Source organism: Nicotiana tomentosiformis, chromosome 6, assembly GCF_000390325.3.
Source record: "Nicotiana tomentosiformis chromosome 6, ASM39032v3, whole genome shotgun sequence".
NCBI classification, from domain to species: Eukaryota; Viridiplantae; Streptophyta; class Magnoliopsida; order Solanales; family Solanaceae; genus Nicotiana; species Nicotiana tomentosiformis.
The window spans coordinates 114,601,634-114,625,360 of record NC_090817.1 but is presented as its reverse complement, the minus strand read 5'-3'; the positions used below and the strand labels follow the sequence as shown (position 1 = coordinate 114,625,360).

Here is a 23,727-nt window from a genome sequence, read left to right as displayed (position 1 = left end):
TTGATCAAAAAAGGAAAAGAAATATTTTCTTAAGGGAGCATATGTCAAATATACAAATAGAATGGAAATGAAACCTTTTCTTAGTCCTCGTAAAGAACTAACCTGTACAACAAAATAATAAATTTCAAACACCAAATATACTATAGACAAACCGTGTTTAAAAGCCCTCATAATAGATGCATAAGTTGCATTTCCAGCATAGCAAAATGGTGCCACTATACCTTGGACTTCCATAATTCTGATCCTATAAACTAGATCAGCTTACTTATTTATTCAGCACCTAATCTCATAAGAGCCAGCTTTTGTGATATAGCGAACCCATTCAACTGTGTTGTAGCCACTCTTTTCCCATACCTGCAGACAGTTACTAGGTGAAGCGGCATCTCAACCCAATAAAAAGTCCCAAGTTAATTGCAAGTTTGGCACGCATACCTTGAGGAAACGTACTCGCAATCCAGATGCTGTAAACATGGGAACCTGCAATGAATAAGGACTGGGTCATTCATCTGCAACCAATAGTTTAACCATGACAGAAACAAAGAAACCCAACAAATTTCAAAGGTTAAATAATCCTAATCAGTGCCATAACTGACTGTGAATAAGATCCTGCTATACAATTCTACATTTTCTTATTGTTATGCGGATTTTGGTCAGCAAAGACATGAGTGCCCATAAAGCTCCTTCCTAGTAATGAGTCAAACTGCACTACCACTTCTATTCGTAATAATCTACTCACCCTCGATTGGAAGATAAAAAAACAGAAAGAAAAAGTACAACAACAACATACCCTTTCAATCAAAGAGTAACTAGAAAGAAAATTAAATGTAGAACAATGTCAAATTTCTCTTAGTCCAACTTGATTAATGAGAAGAAAAGCTTCCAGATTTTTCTTCCCTCCCACTATCTTTTCAATCTAACAAAGAAAAAAAAATGAAATTATCTCACATTTCCTTCCTTTATTTTCCCTTCCCTTCTTACCAAGTGAAGGTATTCTCCTCCAATCAGCCAGTAAGCTTGGCTAGTATAACATTTCCACAAGGCTAGATAGCCAAAATCCTCCAACTTTTGTCGCAAGAAAGTACGCAGTCGCAAATATAGTGACGATGATAATGTACAACATTTAATAGCAGTCTTATATTCCTAATTGTCCTTTGAATATGTTTTTTAAGCATTAGGCAAGGCCATTTGCATCTAATTCCAAAATTCTTATACTTTCAGGCCCCCTGCTCTCCAAAAACGATAACCATTAATGCCAGGAAATACATCCCATCATCAACCAAGTGAATACCCCCCCCCCCCAAACCCACCTACCCACCCACAAAAAAAAACATCAGTCACCTGGAATTCCATCTGAATTGGTGGCCTAGTCCAGGACTTCTTCTCTGCTATTGTTGAAATCAACTCCACTTCAGCACTCAATGTTGACTCAGTTTGACCAGGAAATTTTCTTATCCTGCAACAAGAAACCCATATTGAAGATTCAATCCACTAGAAACCAGATAAATTGCAGAAGAAGGTAGAAAGTATAGCTGGCATCCTTTTAATGAATACATAAAACAGTCAATACACAAGTAAATAGTGTTCACAATAATATATCTTGGATCAGTGGCAAAATGGAAGAGAACATTTGCATGTACTCCACATCTCTGCCATTTTACAATCGAGAAACTGAAATTAGGGATACATTACAATATAAACGATAAAAGGGAGAAACTGAAAGGGAAAAGGAAAAAGAAAAACAAATTTGTCACACAAAATGAGCAATTAAGTTACTCGCTACTATATAAACACAAGAGCTAATCAACGATCCACCTTTTACTGGATTATGTTATCTTGAAGAACTAGGGACAATATTCCGTTTAGAAGCCACAAGGTAGAGAACATCTGCTTTTTAACTTTCAAGCATAAATAAATTTGCTTAGATGAAGTGTATGCAATTCTACTTGTTGAAAGGAAAGGAAAGAATCATATGAGCAAGCAATCATGCACTTGCAGACATAAAAAACACATAACTGCACGACATACTGCACGGCACACTCTAAGCTAAACATTTCCATCCACAGACAAAAGATTTCAATTGCCTCCAGTTTGAACTTTGAACAAAATGGATTACTCTGAAGCACACACTGTCTCTTTTGTAATGCTGTCACTTTAGTAACAAGAATATGGTGAAAAAATTTCAAGAGATTTTATTGAGCAAAACATTTATAAGATTGGACAGAAAATATATTCTTTCATTGACTAATGGCAGCAAATGCCACAGTAAAAAAAAAAAAAAAAAAAAAGAGTACTAACAAGTGAAGGTATGAAAGATTTTTAAAAATTGCAATTTATACATCATCTTGATAATGGACCACATGATAGCTGAGTCCAATCTCTGCCTTGGTCTATGAGAGCTTTACCGATGGGATTACAACTCTGCTGACTGTTGAGTACGATTCAGATCGTGAAATTGGCTGCGACTCCGTAAGCACTAGCTCCATTAGTAAAAATAAAGGCTAAGGCATCTGTAGATCATCTATAGGAACCGAAGAAAGTGCTAAATTTAGTCCACTCATTCAAGCATTTAAGCAAGCAGATGTCCATCTATAACATCTGATGTATGGTAAAAGGAGTCATCCCCTCATTTATAATGTTGAGCCAAGGGTCTATCGGAAACAGCCTCTCTACCTGCACAAGGTAGAGAGGTAAGGTCTGCGTACACACTACCCTCCACAGACCCCACTTGTGGTATTACATTGGGTACGTTGTTGTGTATATGGTAAAAAGCAAGCAGATGCCTTATCCTGATATTGGCTTGTGGATATAAGGGCCATAAGGCACTTCAATACCCCCTCCATTTATTCTAAATTTTAATTTTTTGTAACTGATAAAGAGTCAGGGTTTCATCAAATCCCAACCAAGCAAGGCTGCATTTTAATCAGATACTTAATTACTAAATCAAATCCAAATAATATATACGGATTTGCTAAGCCAATGAGTAGATATTAGAAGTTCGATTCACATGCAGCTGAGGTCCTAATGCATAAAGTGTATCAATGTCTTTAAGAATAATGTCCAATAGAGCTTTAGGATTATGCCAAACAAGATAAAACCACTGCGTACTCACTTCCAGACCAAACTGTCAATGGATGGATTGTACTTTGCTCTCCCTGATGTCACCTGGAAGCTTGCTTTTGCAGTTTGCTTTGGCACCGGAATTTTAATGACAACTCCAAGAGCAAACATTTTCGCACCAAACACGCTCTTAACCTGAAAAAATATAAATCCCATTAGCAAATTATAAATAAATATCAACATGACGCAATGTTTCAAATTGAATTCCATTCTATATTGAAAGAAGAGCAACAAACCTTAACATTCACTTCCATTCGTGTACGACCTAATTCCTTGATTGTTGGCAATACGCGGAAAGGAAGATTTACTCCTTCAGTAATCCGGTACCTGAGGAAAAAAAAGAATTTATAACATTACATATTCAATGGAAAGGTATGCCTGGTATGTGTAAAAAATTAACTGCCATTTATCTTAAACCAAGTGGCCAATATGTACATATTATTCACAAACATTATAACTTGCTCCATTACATAAAAGATGACACTAGTAAACAAAGATTTCCGGGAAATTAAAGAATTAATCCGTTCAATAGTTTCAAGCGGAGTAACCTTTAGGCTATTCAAGCTTTCAAAATGTAAACTAATAACTTTCCACTGAGAGTGTGGAACATACATCATCACTTATAAGTGGAAACATATAAAAATTTCATCAAAAAATGGAGGTGAAACTAGATACTTTTGATTTATTTGGACATTCTGTTCAACAAAATAGGAAGCATCACAATTATTTCTGTATACAATAAGATGTACAATTTCCAATTTAGGGAAATTTAGAAAACCGATTACAGAGGCAATTAAATATTATATGTACATATTAGTTTTGCTTTCCTATTATTTTGGTAATGGTTATGTTCAATTTTTTCTGTAAAGTACTTCACGGACAAAAGAGCACAACGTAGTTTAGATTTAAAATTGTAAAAACTTGTGAATGGTGTACAAATGATCATCTTTTGTAGAAATAAAGTAAAGTTCGAGATGTCTGAAGAAGGGAAATAGAATGCGCAGATGGAACGAGGGAGCAGAAATTCGATATCTTGGAAGCTTGATCAGCATACTTTGTGATTCTACCTGACTGTAGTAAACTTCCAACCTCACTATTGCATAAAAACTCAAAGGACAAATACTCAAAAGTCGATAATTTTTTCTAATGCTTACTCAAACTTGATATTAAGATGTTAAAGGTAAATCATCATTCACTGTGACATCAGCAAAATATCCAAGGATATTTAGCATTGGTCTACAAGGATAAATGAAGAGCCACAAACTCCGCCTTCCATCTTGAGAAGATAATAAAGATAATAAAAACAGAGCCTAAAAACAACCATGTACTGAAAGAAGTATGAACTTACTTCATCAGTTCAAATTCACCATCTGGTGGTACGAAGCTGACAGTCTTTTCTGAATTGAATCTTGTCAAATTTACACATTGGTGGAAAGTAACATCATCGAGCTCAATAGTTTTTCCGCTGCACAGAGAAGTAGAGCAATGCATCATGCTGGTAAGCAACACAAAATGGTACCATAAAGCGGCTGAAACTAACATGAAGGCCAAACTGAGAAAGCTACATACTAAGATGTTTGAAGAGACTAGAAAGTAAGCCTTGACTCTGCAGAAAATGGAAGAACTGAAAGAAGCAGTCCCACATTTAAGGGCATAGTTTACTGTTTTAGTTACAGAGGTATCACATCGAAGACAAACATTCTGAAAATTATGAAAACATGCTTGGAAGCACTAGAAACCGATGTTCTGGTACTTGTAAGATTATGTCATCAGGTAAATCTTATTTATGGTCCCTGGCCAACTTCTTAGGCAATTACTATTACCATCTGTATGTTTTGTACCTTAGGGATGGTGAAAAAAATATATAAACTTTACATTTCATTAACGGTACAAGAAGCATGTATGATTTTTCTTTAGATATTCCAGATCATCCCATAACATCCCGTGTAGGCCACATAATGTACATATCACCTAAAGATCCGTCTTGTGGTCTCACAATTAACGTTTATCACTCAGAAGCAATGTTGAACAGGGTCAGATAGGTGGCTGGATGACACTCCTCTAGTGGAGCAATTTCCAGATCTTTCTGCAATCATCTCTAACAAGGATCGTTCTTTGGATGATTGCTATTCCAAAGGGGGATGCAACATTCATTTAGGAAGGAACTTGTATGACTAGGAGTTTGATTGCATAAATGACTTAATTCAAAAGCTGGAACCTGATTCTCTTGATGATCAGGTGGGTGATTCTTTGTTGTGGAAGGTCAAGGAATGCCATAAAAGCCTGTTAAAGAAAAATGGCTAGAATCCATGAAAATGTTGGCCATGGAAGATAATCTGGAAGTCACTCATGAAGCATGGGAAAAAAATCTGGAAGTCACTCATGAAGCTTGTTTAACCCATGACAATCTACAGAAAAGGGGTCTCACTATGTGCAATAGATGCTTTTTTTAATGAAGTAATATGTGCAATAGATGCTTTTTACATGAAGAGGCTAATGAATCAATGAATCATCTACTACACTGCAGTTTTACCAGGCAAATTTGGTCAGCATTTCTGAGCATTTTTGGAGTCCAGGGGCTTCGTCAGGAAGTACAAAACTTACTTTATGCAGCTGGTATGCACAGCCATTTGCTAGGGGAAGCAAGCACTACTGGAATGCAGCTCCTACTTGCATTTTCTGGAATAGTTGGCTAGAGACGAATAATAGATTTTGTAATGATAAGAGCGATGACATTGCAAATGTAAAATCTAGATGTTGTAAGAGTCTTTATTGGTGTAAGAAGAATGTTGTATCTATTCCTTCAATATATCGAAGGAAGACCTCTCTTCTGATGTACTCTTATAAATACTTCTTGGTACTTAATTAATAAAATCTTAACCTTTTTAACCAAAATAAAACTTGCGCCAGTGGGAGAGTTTCATGAACCTTCCACATCCAGAAAATTCGTTTTAATTCTCTTGAACAACCCATCCCTGTTTCCTTATTGAGCATAATACTGCTGTTCCAATTAGATTCAATGACAAAGAAATACGTCAATTCATTCTTTCCTTTTTGAGGAAATCTAGTTTCTGACGAGCTAAAATCTTCAACTTTCTTCACAAAACCAATGGAAGTGTACACAATAACCTAATTTGGAAAATACTTAAGTGAACCCTACTGAAACAAGTAGCTCAAGAAGCAAATTCCGCAGACATAATTTCTGTGAATGAGACACAAGTATTCAGAAGCTACCTCTTAGTTGGACGGGATTTAAGCTGAGACTCTTTCTCAAGGCCAATTTTATCATTTAACCCCAACTTCAAATCAGGCATTCCAGAAAGGAAGCATTTCATGAGAACTTTCCCAGTTACATCGCAGCGGAGCACACTACCTATAATTGTCATGTTAGTGTAAAACTGAAAACAAAAAAGCATTCAACAAGGCACACAAGAACTTTATACCTTTTGAAGACATAAGCAGATTAACACTTTCCACGATATCCAGAAACACCTGTCAAACATATAAACCCTAATTAATTTCAGAAATCGAGCAGATAAGAGAACAAAAGAAAATATTCAAGAAGCGAACAGAGAAAACCACCTCATTCTTCTTATAAACAAGACCCTCCCTGCGCCAACCAACAGCACCCGTGACTTGTAATGTTGCATTTGGAACTGGCTTATCTAAAGGCTGCTGTGTTTTGTGCATGAGAAGAAGAAATCAATAGCGTTATCCGTATAATAATAAATATTTCTCTTTGCTATATCACTCTCTTATGTACCCCTTTTTTTGTTGTGATGGGTTGGGTTGGGTTGGGGGGGGGTTATCTCATCAATGTATTTTTTTAGCAAAACCAAAGAGATAAAAAAACTCTACACTATTATTCTGATGCTACGACAGCAAGTAGAGAGACAACTAACCTTAGATGAAAAGGGTGAGCGAACCCCTTCCTGAGTAATATAAAGCTTCAAGATTTCAGGTGAAAGATTTTGAGGGTAACCAAAGTCCATTATCTCTGTAATGTATACAAATTAAGGAAAATCAATTTATAAAGCACATTATATAGGTATATGAAAGTATCTGAACATTAAACTTTGTGGCTTATGACGAATGATTATCAGATTTATAGAGATATAAGTAATTAGCTTTCGATAGACGGTTGTCATTTGTTGTCAGATTCCAAATAAACAAAGAACTGACAAAAGAAGTCTTAAGATGTGCATGAGTGGAACAAATAAGAATGGATATAGTAAGGGCTCATTTCCTATACCAGATTAGCCTCCGGTTAGGCAAAGACAGAATTCATCTGCCCTTGGGTAGCATTCAAAATTAGACCAAATTGGATTATTCTATCTGAGTTTGTTTTCTTCTTATGAAGATCCAGATTTTGGTATTGTCATCCCAATGGAGGCAATCCCAATTGGGATCACAATCTGCCTGCCAGATTTGAGGCAAATGACTAAATTGTCATTCCCCTATAAAAAGAGGAGTAACAACTGGGCTAAGGGACATTGCTGTGAAGGTTCTAGTTCCATGTTGTCTTAGTAGGGCAAGGTTTTTCGTTTTTACATCTCTTCATCATCTTCTTCTTCCTCCTCCTCCTAGCCACTACCAACAATATCAAGACCCTCTGCCCAGACATCCTCCAGCACATACCCTTTTTGACCTTCTTTGGGTAGATTCTCTTCTTCCTTTTTCTCTTCTTTTCTCCCAACAGTCAAGTACCCCATCAGACACATGCCCCCTAAACCACTGCTTTCTCTCCAGTATCTCTTCTTTGTCGCAGTATAAACATACAAACCCCATGTTCAAGCAAACAAATGGTAACCATTAAAACAACAGCTCCTTGCTAGCGTGTATGTTATCCTCACCTTTAATTTGCGTTAAAAACCACATCACCAATTAGCCAGCATTTAATTGAAGAGGAGGACTAGGTATCCAAATTGGCCTCACCTTTAATTTGCTTTCTATGTATCCTCATAGGCCATAGCTTTTGATACTGAAAGCTCAAAAGCTGGACTATGTATCCTCATAGGCCATAGCTGGACTCTATCCAGTTATAATTAAATCTACAGCCTTTCCTCTCAAACATAACGAAGTGGGTAAAGGGGGGAAACAATTACACATGAGAAATCAACATCACTTGCAATTAGCTAACAGAGAGTAAAAAATATGCATATCACATTACTATATATCACAATTAGTCAATTACTACAGAGGATTCTTTTCCTCATACGTGTTAAGTAATACGGAAAGGCTTTCCTTGATCAAACTTTTAGATAAAATGTAAAAAATTAATTAATCTCCAGATGGCTTACCATCCAAAAGCTCATAGATTAAAACAAAATTATTACGAATGGCATCTTCATCAAAAGCGCCGCCGAAATAAGATTTGAATAGTGCAACAGCCTACATGAGAATCAAAGAGAAAGTTGTCAAAAGGAGTAAAGACAACTAGAATACACTAGAATTCAATTCCAGTACCTACAAATTCTGGCACATTCATCATACCAGTTATAAAAAAGAAAGAATTGTAACAGTGACAAGGAGAACGCACACATTTAGGATATTAAATCATAGTTATAACATTATGCTCCCCTTCTCCATTTCATATGAAATTACATGCATGCTTCTCTGGAGAGTTGAAAATGTATGATATTTTTTTAAAATGGTGGTATTAGGGCCAGCTTGCACGCACCATCATTCAAATGAATACCTGCTACTTCTCACCATTGTAGGTGCCAGGTAACTCTCCCCACCAAGCCTTGGCTTAAGCAGATGAGAAGATATCAACTAGCGTGTTTTATTCATGTTGGGATCTGAACCTAGTTTCCCATGGTTTTCACACACTTCAGTAACTGTTAAGCCACACTATCGGTTTGAAAATGTGTATATTTAGGGACGATGGGCCTAATTCTATTTATCCAAAGGTTTGGAAACTAAGAAAGTGGGTTCTGGTGTTCTGCAATGCTTCAGTCTTCAGATATATAAAATAGAAAAATTTATAATGTGCAAATGGTTTCTTTTAATATAATTAAAGGCTATTATAAGCTCTTATTATCGTTGAAAGAAAGGTAGTACAAGCCTACAGAAATAAAGCAAGTAGTCAAGGGTAAAAAACAGATAAAAAGGAAAAAAGTACTCCAGATATTTATCCAACAAAATGCTGCTGTCAAATATAAACAACCTGATGTGCACATAGCAAAAATGTACCCCCTGCATTTACGCAAAATGTTTCTGAAAGCTTATATGAAAAGAAGAAAAACATCACTTCCAGAGATCAAATCTTCAAAAAGTATGCAAGTACATAATATCTTACAAACCATAATTATTTAGAGGGTGAGGTTACCTCAACAACAAACTTGAATGCACATGCGACATTTGCATTGCTGCTAACTACAATCACAATATAGACATTGCTGATTCTCATGTAGAAGAAAGAGCAGCCTCCAATCTGCCTGACAGGACATGTCCCAAGTTCTTTTGTCTGCATTATATGCATCCGGAAGGCATCTACCATATTACCCCTGCTTAAATCAAAGCTCACAGTTTAATGAGAAGGTCATGCTTATATTGCAATTGACTTCTTTATTTTTTACAGGATCATGATGGACTTCAGTACACATCTAATTAGAAAAAAAAGAATATAAAGTATAGAAGCTAAAGACAAGATACTATGGTTTACTGCACAAACATAATTATCAGTAATTAAAATGGTAACTAGAAAGATGGAGCAAGTAAAAGTTATTTATCACTGTGCAACTGCTACTTTGAGGCGATGAGTTCAAATATATATATGACAAGATTCCATGTGAACTAGTGTGAACACTTGGAAGCCTCTTTTTTAGAAAGAAATTGGTAGATGCATTTTTCATGCAATTACATTGCATGATCACACTCTATGTAATGCCATGCATGATATTATTGAGGCCATTTCCCTTCTATAAATAGAAAGGGTTTTGTTCATTTCAAAAAATACCTCTCACTTGCCTTCTCATCTTCTAAGGCATTTAAGTCTTCTTTCTCTCTTGTAGTATTCCACTTGTATTTTTGGAGTGAAATAAAGTGTGAGTTTTGTGCCCGACGACTAGACAGAAAATTAAATTTTGCCGAACCTCGTAAATTTTGGAGTTTTTTTTTATATTATTATTGTTCCGTTAACTATTTATTAGCTACCTTTAGATATAGTAGTTGTGTGATTTAATCACTCTCTATATATTCGGCTTCTGCAACAATCGGTATCAAGGCCAAGGTTCTGTTTGAGTATGCTATGTGGTTGCAGCACAGTCTGAACTCCCACAACTGGAAAAGAATTACCTTGGTGTTCTATAGTGTCAGCTAATAAATAGTATTTGTAGCAAAAATGGGAAACAAGAAAAATGAATAATCCACATCCGGTGTCAGTGATACATCATTGGCATCTTCGCTTATGACAAGAATTATGTCAAATTCGAAATTTGCAGTTGAAATTTTTGACGGGCAGGACGTTTCGGTATGCGGTAAGCCGAGGTTCTTGATGTCCTTTTCCAACAAGGACCAGATATTATCATAGAAGAAAAGAAACCAGATAATATAGGAGAGAAAGACTGGAAGATTATCAACTGTGTTGCTTGTGGTACCATTCAATCTTACTTTGCAAAAGAACACAAGTATTCATACACGAAGGAAACTTCTGCAAGTAAATTGTGGAATGCATTGGAGGATAAATTCTCGAAGAAAAACAGTCAAAATAAACTTTACATGACAAAAGACAGTTACGCTTCACATATATTCATGATACTACAATGAATGATCATATCACTAGTTTTAATAAGTTGGCAACAGATTTGCAGAATACGGACGTGACTTTTAGTGATGGAGATATGACCTTAATATTGTTAACAAAGGCGGACCTATGCAATAGATAGAGGGGTCACCGGCACCCGTAAACTTCGGCAAAAATTTCATGTATACATATATGTCTTTAAAAAATATTAATATATTAATAGTGGACGCTCCATTTTTGAATCAAAAAGTGGACCCGCGACCTTCAAATCCTGGGTGTGCCTCTGGTTGTTAAGTTCACTTCCCGATGAATACGAGCACCTCGAAACTACTCTACTTCATGGGAATGATGAAGTATCTCCCAAAGAAGTTTGTTCTGCCTTGTATAGTTATAAATAGATAACAACCCAGTAAAATCCCACAAGTGGGGTCTGGGGAGGGTAGAGGGGTCACCGGCACCCGTAAACTTCGGCAAAAATTTCATGTATACATATATATGTCTTTAAAAAATAGTAATATATTAATAGTGGACGCTCTATATTTGAATCAAAAAGTGGACTCGCGACCTTCAAATCCTGGGTCTGCCTCTGGTTGTTAAGTTCACTTCCCGATGAGTACGAGCACCTCGAAACTACTCTACTTCATGGAAATGATGAAGTATCTCTTCTGCCTTGTATAGTTATAAACAAATAACAACAACCCAGTAAAATCCCACAAGTGGGGTCTGGGGAGGGTAGAGTGCACGCAGACCTTACCCCTACCCCGAGAGAGTAGAGAAGTTGTTTCCCGTAGACCCTCGGCTCAAGAAGACGAAAAGGGAGACTCAACAAAGATGAAAGTGCCTTTTGCTCGGCAAAAGGGGTACTGGAAGAAAGACTGTCCGAAGTTGAAAAACAAGGCCAACCCTAACAATGGGAAGGCTATCATGGATACAAATGTAGTTGATTGTGACGACAGATTTCTCACTAGTTACAACAGAGCCATTCAAACTATCTGACATATGGCAGATGGATCAGCTTGTAGCTATCATATGTGTTCCAACCGGGACTGGTTCGTTAATTTTCAAGAAGGAGAATGTGGAGTTATTCACACTGCAAATAACAATCATCTTCCTACATGTGGTATGGGTTCAATCCAATTTAGGAACCATGATGGATTGATCAGAACATTAACATATGTTCGATACGTATCGAATTTGAAGAAAAATCTCATTTTTGTAGGTGCCATAAAGTCAAAAGGGTTCAAAGTCGTAGCAGAAAATGGGGTGATGAGAATATGCTCTGGTGCACTGGTGGTAATGAAGGAAATTCGGAGAAACAATAACATGTACCACCATCACAGTAGTACAGTTATTGGGACAGTGACAGTGAGATCCAGTGATGACAAGGAGGCAGAAGCGACCAAGCTATGGCACATGCGCTTAGGACATGCCGGAGGAAAATCCTTGAAAGTTTTATCAGATTAAGGATTGTTAAAAGGAGTAAAGACTTGCAACTTGGAGTTTTCTGAGCATTGTGTCAAGGGGAAACAAATAAGGTGTAGCGGAAGCCGAATATATAAAGAGTTATTAAATCACAACTATTATATCTAAAGATAGTTATTAAATAGTAAATGAGACAATAATAAAAAGAACATCAAAAATTTACGAGGTTCAGCAAATTTCAATTTTCTGCCTAGTCCTCGGACACAATCAACTCAAACTTTATTTCATTCCAATAATACAATTGAAATACTACAAGAGAAAAACAAGACTCAAATGCCTAAAAAGATGAGAAGGCAAGTGAGGTATTTTCTCAAATGAACAAAACCCTTGCCATTATAGAACGGAAATGACCTCAATAATGTCATGCTCATGCCTGACATCACATAGAGTGTGATCATGCAATGTAAATGCATGAAAAACGCATCTACCAATTTCTTTCTAAAAAAGAGGCTTCCAAATGTTTACATTAGCTCACATGGAATTTTGTCAAATTTAACACAACGGTTAAATTTGGAACAACTATCCATAATACTTATGTTCACTCTGATGTTTGGGGTGCTTCCAAAACACCTTCATTAGGCGGGAAACACTATGTTGTAACCTTTATTAACGGCTTTTCACTGAGAGCGTGGGTGTATACGATGAAAACTATTGATGGGGTATTGGGAATTTTCTCAAATAGAAGGCAATGATAAAGACTCAAACGGGCAGAAAGATCAAGCGTCTTCGCACAGACAATAGTGGAGAATACAAATATGATCTTTCAATAAGATTTTTGAAGATGATGGCATTGTAGGACATTTTACCGTCAGAAATACACTACAACAGAATCGAGTGGCAGAACGCATGAATCGGACTTTACTGGAGAAAGTTTGGTGCATGTTGTTCAATGCTGGCTCGGACAAAGAATTCTGGGCTGAGGCAATAACATATGCATGCCACCTCATTAATCATCTACCACCTGCTGCTATTGGTGGCAAGACACCATTTGAAAAATGGTATGGAAAACCTGCCGAAGATTAAGTTCTTTTACATGTATTTGGCTCAATTGCATATTATCATGTGAAAGAATCAAAATTGGATCCCAAAGCAAAGAAAGCTATAGTTATGGGGATTACTTCTGGAGTCAAAAGATACCGCTTATGGTGTCCAGAAACAAGAAAAATTATATTCAGCAGACCTTTGATGAATCTGCCATAACAGATAAGGTAACGGTTGAAGATGTCAAACAAACTGTTAGTGCTTCAAAGCAAGTGGAGTTCGAGGGAAAATTAATTTTCCCAACACAAGAAGAAAACGAGGAAACAACAGAAGATTTTCTTCTGGGAGAAGAGCAAGTTGAGAGGGACATTCCAACTCTAGGAACCTCAACAACAACTTGAATCAATAGCAACCAGCAAGCCAAAAAGAACAATAAGAAAACCTGCTCGTCTCATGGATATGGTGGCGTGTGCAGCCTCAATTGTAGCTGATGGTATTCCCTACCACTTATAAAGACGTAGTCCAAAGTTCAAAAGAAGATAATAAAGAAATGCAGTCCTTTCATCAGAATCGCACATGGAAACTGGCCAATCTTCCGAAGGGCAAGAAAGCAATTGGATGCATTTGCAAAGAAAGAAGAATTTCTTAACCAAGAAGATGTTCGCTACAAAGCAAGATTGGTGGCCAAAGGATACACTCAAAAGGAGGGAAATGATTATAATGAAGTATTTTCTCCAGTCGTGAAACACTCCTCCATAAGAGTTTTGTTGGCTTTTGTAGCACAGTTGAATTTGGAACTAGTTCAATTAGATGTAAAAACTGCATTTTTACATGGAGACTTGGGAGAGAAAATCTATATGACTCGGCCAAAAGGATTCAAAATTGCTGGAAAGGAAAATATGGTGTGCAATCTTAAATCGTTGTACGGATTGAAACAATCTTCTAGACAATGGTACAAACAATTAGACAAGATTATGTTGTGGTAGAGGTACAAAAAAAAAAAGCAAATATGATCATTGTGTGTATCTGCACAAGCTTGAAGATAGATCCTTCATATATATTCTCTTATCCATTGATGATATATTGATAGCTTCCAAAAGTCAAGAGGAAATTGAGAAGTTGAATATTCAATTAAGAAAGGAGTTTGAGATGAAGGATTTGAGTGAGGCGAAGAAAATTCTTTGGCATGGAGATAAAAAGAGATAGACATTCAAAAAAACTTAATAACCAAAAAAAAAAAAAGACATTCAAAGAAGCTATGTTTATCTCAGAAAGAATATTTGAAGAGGGTAATAGATCGTTTTAGCATGAATGAGAACACGAAGTCGGTTAGCACTCCACTTGCTCCTCACTTTAAGCTTAGTGTTGCTATGTCGCTGAAGAATGAAGCTGAACGAGAGTATATGTCAAGAGTATCACATGCGAATGTGGTTGGTAGCTTGATGTATGCAATTGTTTGCACAAGACTTGTTGTCGGAGTTGTAAGTAGGTATATGCATGATCCAGGAAAGGAGCATCGACAAGCTGTGAAATGGATTTTACGGTATATTCGTAATATTGTAGATGTTGGATTGATTTTTGAGTAGGAAGATAGTCAGTATTTGGTTGGATTTTGTGACTCAAATCATGAGGGTGATTTGGACAAGCTTAGATCAACTACTGGTTATGTTTTCACTTTTGCAATTGCACCAATTAGTTGGAAGTCTACTTTGCAGTCAACGGTTCCTTTGTCTACCACTGAGGCGGAGTACATGGAAATTACGGAGGTTGTGAAAGAGGCAATCTGGCTTCAAGGGTTGCTTAGAGAGCTTGGTATTGGATAAGAAAGCATCAACATAATATTTTGTAATAGTCAAAGTGCTATTTAATTAGCAAAGAACCAAGTTTATCAGGCAAGGACGAAGCACATTGATGTTCGGTATCACTTTATACTAGACATTATAGAAGAAGGTGGAGTCATGGTGCAGAAAATTCGGACTACAGACAATCCTGCCGATATGCTAACGAAAGTAGTGACTGCGATCAAATTTCAACATTGTTTGAACTTGATCGACATTGAACTTTGAAGATTGAAGTTGAAGACACAATCAAAAAAATTCATTGAGAGAAAATTGAAAATGCGGAATCTTGCCAAGATGGAGATTTGTTACCTTTGACAAGATTCCATGTGAACTAGTGTGAACATTTGGAAGCCTATTTTTTAGAAAAAAATTGGTAAATGCATTTACATTGCATGATCACACTCTATATGATGTTATGCATGACATTATTGAGGTCATTTCCCTTCTAAGGCATTTAAGTCTTCTTTCTCTCTTGTAGTATTTCACTTGTATTATTGGAGTGAAATAATGTTTGAGTTGATTATATCCTAGGATTAGGTAGAAAATTAAACTTTGCCAAACCTCATAAATTTCTGGTGTTCTTTTTATTATTGTCTCATTTACTATTCATTAGCTACCTCTAGATATAGTAGTTGTGATTTAACCACTCTCTATACATACCGGAAGCGGAGCCCCTAAAAGATTAGGGGGAAAATAAAAGAGAAGTAAGAACAAGAAGCAAGTGACGATAATATAATTAAACCTACAGAACATACAGTTAGAGTGCAATAATTAAACTAGGCGGCAGAGCCGACCATATAAATAAAATGCAATAAAGTAAATTAGGTGGCTTAGCCAACCATAATGCAAGAGTAATATAAATATAAACTTAATTGTTATTCAAGCTGAAAAATTGATATTACAAGTTAAACACTTATAATAGTATGCTAAAGGGATTAAGCTCTAACAAATTCTAGAGATTGAGAGAATTCTTTCTCACGTGGTGGTGTAGAGTAGTGTGTTTTTACGGGTGATATAGGGTTATTTATAGCCAAAAACTAAAACAAGATAGTGTTTCCTAATGTCATGAGGAGTAAGTGCTTGTTGATGTCAGCTGTGATGTCAATATGTGTCATGTTGATGAAATCCCTGATTATTTTTTCAGAAAATTAAATCGGGGTCTTTTTCTTCTGATTTTTCAGACGAAGATGCTCGACATTGTTGACTTGGAATTTGTGTCTTGATTTGTTCAAGAATTTTTTCCATTTGCTGAATAAAATCAAGCTTGATTGGAACTGACTAGTTCTGTAGCTGCAATGGATTTTTGCTGTAAAAATAAAATTTGGGCAGCATCTGTTATAGCTAGATATTGTGGATGAGCCAAAAACCATTTGTCTACTGCTGAAACATAGGCTTCAGACGGATCCCAATTTTTATACCACTTGCAGTGGCTTTCGAGGGCTAACCACGGTAATCCTTTGTGTCCTTCTGGCTTGTGGAAGGAAAACTTCTGGGAGTAGATCCACAGGATGTGAAATCTGTGGAAAAATTAGAGGAGTATGGGTATTTTTTGCTCACTAGAAAACCTGTGGCAAAAATAGTCATATCCTTCTTTTACTTGCGAAGAGAGAATTTCAACCTTATGTCCATAAGCAGGCCACCACTGATGCATAAACCACTGAGGAAATTCAGAGGTTAATTGTTTATCCCAGAGGATAAACCATAAATGATTTCCAAGTTGGTTTTGAAAGGTGAAAGCATTCATCCATACTACCTGGTAGTCATAATAATTATAAAATTGTGGATCAAAAGGCTGAGAAAGCTTTTTGTATTTAGCTGGATGTGTTCCAAAGTATTTTTGGTGAGATTATTTTGTTAATTCACGCCGTAGTATGTGTGACATATGACTGAGTCTGTTCCACATTCTGCTTACCATACCCAAAAATACTATGAGTTCATTCTCACAGAAACCAGATCTTGCTTGTTTAAACCCCACAAAGATACGCAGACTCAGTCATATGTCACACATACTACGGTGTGGCTTAACACAATAATCTCACCAAAAATACTTTGGAACACATCCAGCTAAATACAAAAAGCTTTCTCAGCCTTTTGATCCACAATTTTATAATTATTATGAGTGCCAGGTAGCATGGATGAATGCTTTCACCTTTCAAAACCAACTTGGAAATCATTTATGGTTTATCCTCTTGTTAAACAATTAATCTCTGAATTCCCTCAGTGGTTTATGCATCGGTGGTGGCCTGCTTATGGACATAAGGTTGAAATTCTCTCTTCGCCAGTAAAAGAAGGATATGACTATTTTTGCCACAGGTTTTCTAGTGAACAACAAATACCCATACTCCTCCAATTTTTTCACAGATTTCACATCCCGTGGATCTACTCCCAGAATTTTTCCTTCCACAAGCCAGAAGGACACAAAGGACTACCGTGGTTAGCCCTCCAAGGCCACTGCAAGTGGTATAAAAATTGGGATCCGTCTGAAGCCTATGTTCCAGCAGTAGACAAATGGTTTTTGGCTCATCCACAATATCTAGCTATAACAGATGCTGCCCAAATTTTATTTTTACAGCAAAAATCCATTGCAGCTACAGAACTAGTCAGTTCCAACATCAAGTTTGATTTTATTCAGCAAATGAAAAAAATTCTTGAACAAATCAAGACACAAATTCCAAGTCAACAATGTCGAGCATCTTCGTCTGAAAAATCATCAGAAGAAGAATCATCAGAAGAAGAAGAAGAAAAAGACCTCGATTTAATTTTCTGAAAAAAACAATCAGGGATTACATCAGCATGACAACATATTGACATCACAGCTGGCATCATCCATGACATCAGCAAGCACTTACTCCTAATGACATCATCAATGACATTAGGAAAATCTATCTTGTTTTAGTTTTTGGCTATAAATAGCCCTCTATCACTTGTAATAACACACTGCTCTACACTACCACTTGAGAAAGAATTCTCTTCATCTCTAGAATTTGTTGGAGCTTAATCCCTCTAGCATACTATTATAAGTGTTTAACTTGTAATATCAATTTTTCAGTTTGAATAATAATTAAGTTTATATTTATATTACTCTTGCATTATGGTTGGCTAAGCCACCTAATTTACTTTATTGCATTTTATTTATATGGTCGGCTCTGCCGCCTAGTTTAATTATTGCACTCTAACTGTATCTTCTACAGGTTTAATTATATTATTGTCACTTGTTTCCTGTCCTTCCTTCTCTTTATTTTTCCCCTAATCTTTTAGGGGCTCCGCTTCTGGTCCCCTTGGTATCAGAGCCATGGGGGAAGTAAGGATTATTATTCTTGTTTCTAACTTGCTCTTATATGGTAAATACATAGCTTCTTTTATATATCTTTCTTAAATCTTATACTTTTTAAAGAAGATCTCTTAAGGTTGGCACTGTGATCCTTCCAGATCTGCACTGTAAGTAGTTTTTCGAGAAAAATGGATATGTTAATTCTCAGTTGGCTTGCAGAAGGTTATTTATAACCTTTGAGTCATCCTAAATAACTTCTTAAAAAATAATTAGATTTAATTATTATATATATAGAAGACATATATCCATACATTTGATTTTTAGATCTAATTTTTCTACATAATATTGAGTTAAGAACTTGAATATTATCCTTATGGAACCCAATGGTCTCTTGAACCAAGAACGGGAAGCATTAAAGTTATTATTGTAATTTTCCACATAATTACTTGCAGATCTGACTATGGCTTTCTTCCACCCTTTCTCTTCCCCTTCCAAAAATTCCTTCCCTTCTCCAACTTCTTCCTCTTCCTCCTCATCATCCTACACCAATCCTAAACTCAACGAAGAAATTAGCTTTTCTGATTTGCAGCAATCAATTGATGACCGGAAAATCCCTAACTTCACGATGGCCCTTAACCAGTGATAATCATATTTCAACAATTGAGCAAATCATTCCTCTTGAAAGAGATCATGAGGAAATCAGACTTTTAAACCCTAAGTCTATAGAAAAATATAGGCAAAAATACAATTATCTCCATTTTGGTTTAGTGCAGATTGTAGCTAGACCTCTGTCCAGAGAAGGTCTAGACACGTCTTTACTCCTCTGTCTTAGAAATTCAAGATTTCTAGACTTCAATAATTCCCTCCTAGGAATGGTAGAAACCGGCCTTTGCAGCGATCCAATTTACTTTGATTGTTTTCCTAATTTTACAATGTCTCTCAAAGATAGAAATATCTTAGATTCTATAAGACTTAATGTCAAAACAACGAACTATAAGACCAAAACTTGATCTCTACCAGTAGCCATTATTTATAGAATACAGTATAAAGCCATAAGTTCAGCCTTTAATACTGGAGCCATGAAAACCCTCCATAAAAGTGAAAGTGTTCTCTTCAAAACAAATATACAAAGATCTCATCTATCAATACCAAAACCCATTTCTTAGAGCCAAGTTTCTCTACCACAAAACTGGTTGTTTCAAGATGCTACTCAGGCTGAGAAGCCAGAAAATACTACGGTCTCTCAGCTCCAACAATATTCTAGCGGATCTGTATCCATTCCTTCCAGAGCAGTGTTTTAAAAAGCGAAGAAGCGATCGCTTTAAGCGAGAAGCGACGCGAAGCGATGGCTGCTCACTTTTCCATGCCTGAGGCAACTCGACCACATGAAGCGCTCGCTCCAGTCGAAAAAGCGCGAAGCGACCTTGAAGCGAGAAGCGCAGAATCGCTCGCTTCTATTCAGAGGGGTCAGTTTTTTTAAAAAAAAAAGTTTGGGTCTATTTTTTTATTATACAAAACAGACCCTTAAGACCAAAGTGAAGACCATTTCTCTCTTCTTCCCAAAATCAATTGTTGCTGAGTGCTGCTAGGGTTCAAGTCGCCAAAGACCTCTCCAATCCTCCAGGTAATTTTTCTTCTTTTTTTCTTCTTTCTTCTTTCTTCTTCTTCTCCTTTTTTTCTTTCTTCTTTCTTCTTCTTGTTCCCGCCCAGGCGTCTGCTCACAGCTTGGGCAAGCGCAATTTTTTTTTTCCTTTTATTCTTCTTGATTAGTGTTTTAGCCTTTATTTATTAATTTGTATGTGTATTTCAGTCTATAAAGTTAATTATTATATATATATATATATATATATATATATATATTATATTTTTCAGTTTATTTGATTATGTTTTTTTCTTATATATAAATTGAACTTTTTGATGATTTATATTGTGTCTTTGCAAGGTTTACATTATGTTTTTTAAGAATTGTGCTTCACTTCAATGAAGCGTGCGAGGCGAGCCCCTGTCGCTTCTTTGCGCTTCTCGATCTCAAAAACATTGTTCCAGAGATCCCTTAGTCAAAGAGCCTTTGTCTGTTCCTCTTCTGCACAATCTGAAATTCAATTTGCTAGGCATTCAATATCTTCATTTCTTTCTAGGATCGAAACTATTGATTTTGACTCTAGGATCCCACAAGCCAAATATTTTGTAGAAACAGCCCCTCCAACAGAAGTTAATTATGAACAACCGCAATCTCCCACTTACTCAGCCCTAGGAATTGAATTAGGTGTTTTGGAAACAGATTTTCAAATTGATAAAGACAAACTCCGAACAAATTTTTATTCACATGAAAATATTTTCAAAAGAACTTGGTTCTTTCAGAATTTTCAAGGAAACGAAAGAAAAGATCTCCAAAATATTTACTATGAGTCTTTAAACTTCATTAAAGAATAAATTAATTTGAAGCTTATGTTGAATATCACCAAGTAGATTTTCCTTTTTCTAAGTCGGTTAACATTTCAAAAGTTTGGAAAACTTCTACTGGACAGGAAGTCACCTCTTAACTTCCTCCGGCACACGGATTTTCAACAAATTATGGAAATACTTCAGTAGTAGCTAATCCTTTCAAATTAAAAATCGATAATGAAGTTATTACAAGCAAAGATATTAAAAATATTTTTGAAAAAAATAATTATACAAATAAATATTTACAATCTCTTGGTGAATAGTTGATTACAAAACTACCTTTAGCATCTATTTTTAATATGTATATATATATATATATATATATATATATATATATATAGCGACATTCTTTCCTTTTTAGCATGTCCCACAAAGAATGACACATCGCTATATTTAGAACAATGTAACTTTAAATTTCTCATTTACCTCTAATGAATGAGATGATTCATAGTCATATAAATGTCTATGACATGTTTAGGACTATAACTTTCAAAAGTCTTTTTTTCCTTCTAAAACTCCATGCCCAGTCAAACACTATCGGATAAATTAGTACAACTGGAGTAACATTTTAGAGAGTTCCAAACACTTGCACATGTAAATATATATTAACACAAAATCTCAATACATTGCTACAAAGTAGTGGTGGTGTAATGGTTTTTTTTTTTTTTTCTAAGATCCAACGTCGATCTCTATGTTCAGACATCAATTTTTCACAATACAACACAGAAATCAGCAACTGCTTCTCCAAGTTCAGCAAATCAGTAAATGATATCAGAATTCTATATAGAATTATCCAATATACTGATTCGTGAGAAAGTGGGGGAACATACCCGACATCGTCACGGTAGAGGCGGTTGATAAGGACATCGCCGCGGAGATTAAGGAAGTATACAGCTGAAGCAGCCACAGGCATGGCTGCTACACCAAAAGGGATCTAGAAGCTTCGACCAACTCAGATCTAATTCTTCAATTGAAAGGGAATAAAAATGTAGGAAGAACAATTAGATATTACTATTGAAATGCTTAGGTAGGATAGAAATGTCGCCAGTTGGACCAGCTTAAATCGCCGTCTTCGGTATTTTCTACTTTCAACGAAATGAAGACGACGGCACGTGCTTTTCGTCTGACCTGGTTTAAAATTAATTTATTAAGAGAGGTAAAAGGTCAAATTTATCAAATCACTATTCGAAATTGAGCAATTCATTTTAGGTGGAGCTCCGGAAATGACAAGGGCAAACATAAACAATTTGCTAATGTAATATAATCAGAACTCTGTGTAACAGCATCCATGTATAACAGTCATTCACTATAAAAGTTAAATTTTTTTCAAAACAGATTTTTTAACTTATATTTTACCTATAACAGCTTTTACCTTTAACAGCAATAGTCGTATTTATAGCAGAACGCTCTATGTAAAATTACTCCTCTATAACAACCATATAGAATCTTTAAGATTACTAATAATAATTCTAAAAATATGCACACAATCTTTCCTATTAAACAATGTTTCTATCTTGCATACGATTTGAAGATTTACACGTGATATCTTTTCCATTGGACAAATTCCAAAAAATATTTAGATAGAAACTTTAATTGTTAAGCTATTAGATTGTCTTCAAGGGAAAGCTATTGGATACATGTTTGCTGAAAATTTGGACATGAATCTTCACCAATTCAAGTGTTGTATCGATAGTAAGAGAATGAAATCTACGAAACAAGCTACAATCACAAAGTTCTTCCATCAATCTTGAAAGAATCTATTTTTCTAGGTAGCTTTAAAATGTTTGTCTTAGGATTTAAATCTTTGTACGTCTAGTTATGAATTTATTAATAATGTATTAGCTTTCTTCAATATTTAACTAGTGAAACATGCATATCTTTTGAGAAGTTAAATTTGAATAATTTTCTTATCCTTTATATATATAATTAAAAAAATAATAATAATTGATTTTTGGATACTTTTTATCTATAACAACCAAAAAATATTTAAACGTCAAATGTTATTATAGGTCTATAACAGCCATTCATTATAAAAATCAAAAAATATCGGAATAAATGGTGTTGCTATAAAGAGGGTTGACTTGTATAAAAAGAACCAAAGTATAGCTAGTTGTAAATTTGAGCAATTTCAAATACTATAAGAATAACTTTTGACCTTTTTTCCCTTACGAAATTCCACTACTTAATTACTTAATATTAGTTCTGTTTAATTTTATATGAGTGAATACCCTAACCCCTAAACTATCATGCTTTTGTCAACTACATATTTAAACTATCCGGTGTCCCCAAATCTCCCCTTAACTATATCCTCCTATATATTAAAAATCCTCTCATCAATTTTTTAATGAAATATGTAATGTAACTCGCCAAAAGACACGTGGGAGATGAAATTATACATAAAAATGGCCCCAAATGGCTTTTTCTAATGGTTAATTACTGTTACCCTCTTTAAAAAATTTAATTTTTGCATTTTCCCTATATTTTCTTTGTATTCTAGCCTTCTTCTTTATTTTTTTATTTTTCTTCTTCCTTTATTCTTATGGGTATCATCCGAAAGTTTCTTCTTCTCTTGATTCTTCTAAAATCATCTTTCTTCTTCATTTAGGTCTTCTTCTTTCAACCAAACCCTAATTTGTTTTACCCCATATCTCGTATTAAACTAAAATTTCCGGTGAAAACGAAGGTTAATGGAAAAATCCAAGGTTTAATCAAAGTTTAATGGTAAAAATCACGATTGAGATATGGTGTAGCCATTATCGGAGGAGATAGAAGAGATTTTTTTTTTATTATTATTATTTTTATAAATGACCATGTGTTTATCCCTTTATCCTCTTTCTTTGATT

The 23,727-nt window shown here is 35.5% G+C and overlaps 1 protein-coding gene across 2 annotated transcripts; it reads right to left on the bottom strand.

Moving 5' to 3' along the window:
- LOC104096848 (AP-2 complex subunit mu) lies at positions 1-21,946 on the bottom strand. Of its 2 annotated transcripts, none has more exons than XM_009603285.4 (13): positions 21,715-21,946; positions 9,449-9,626; positions 8,418-8,508; positions 7,020-7,114; positions 6,700-6,792; positions 6,561-6,609; positions 6,352-6,490; positions 4,466-4,582; positions 3,354-3,444; positions 3,110-3,252; positions 1,339-1,453; positions 433-477; positions 1-354 (listed from the first exon to the last, which is right to left on the bottom strand). In XM_009603285.4, the coding sequence occupies exons 1-13, from the start codon at positions 21,795-21,797 to the stop codon at positions 274-276; spliced, it is 1,320 nt and encodes a 439-aa protein (XP_009601580.1). In that variant the 5' UTR covers positions 21,798-21,946; the 3' UTR covers positions 1-273. The 2 variants fall into 2 exon arrangements, with proteins under 2 accessions (XP_009601580.1, XP_009601582.1); XM_009603287.4 differs by having other exon boundaries at positions 6,700-6,789.
- Between the last annotated feature and the right edge of the window lie 1,781 nt (positions 21,947-23,727).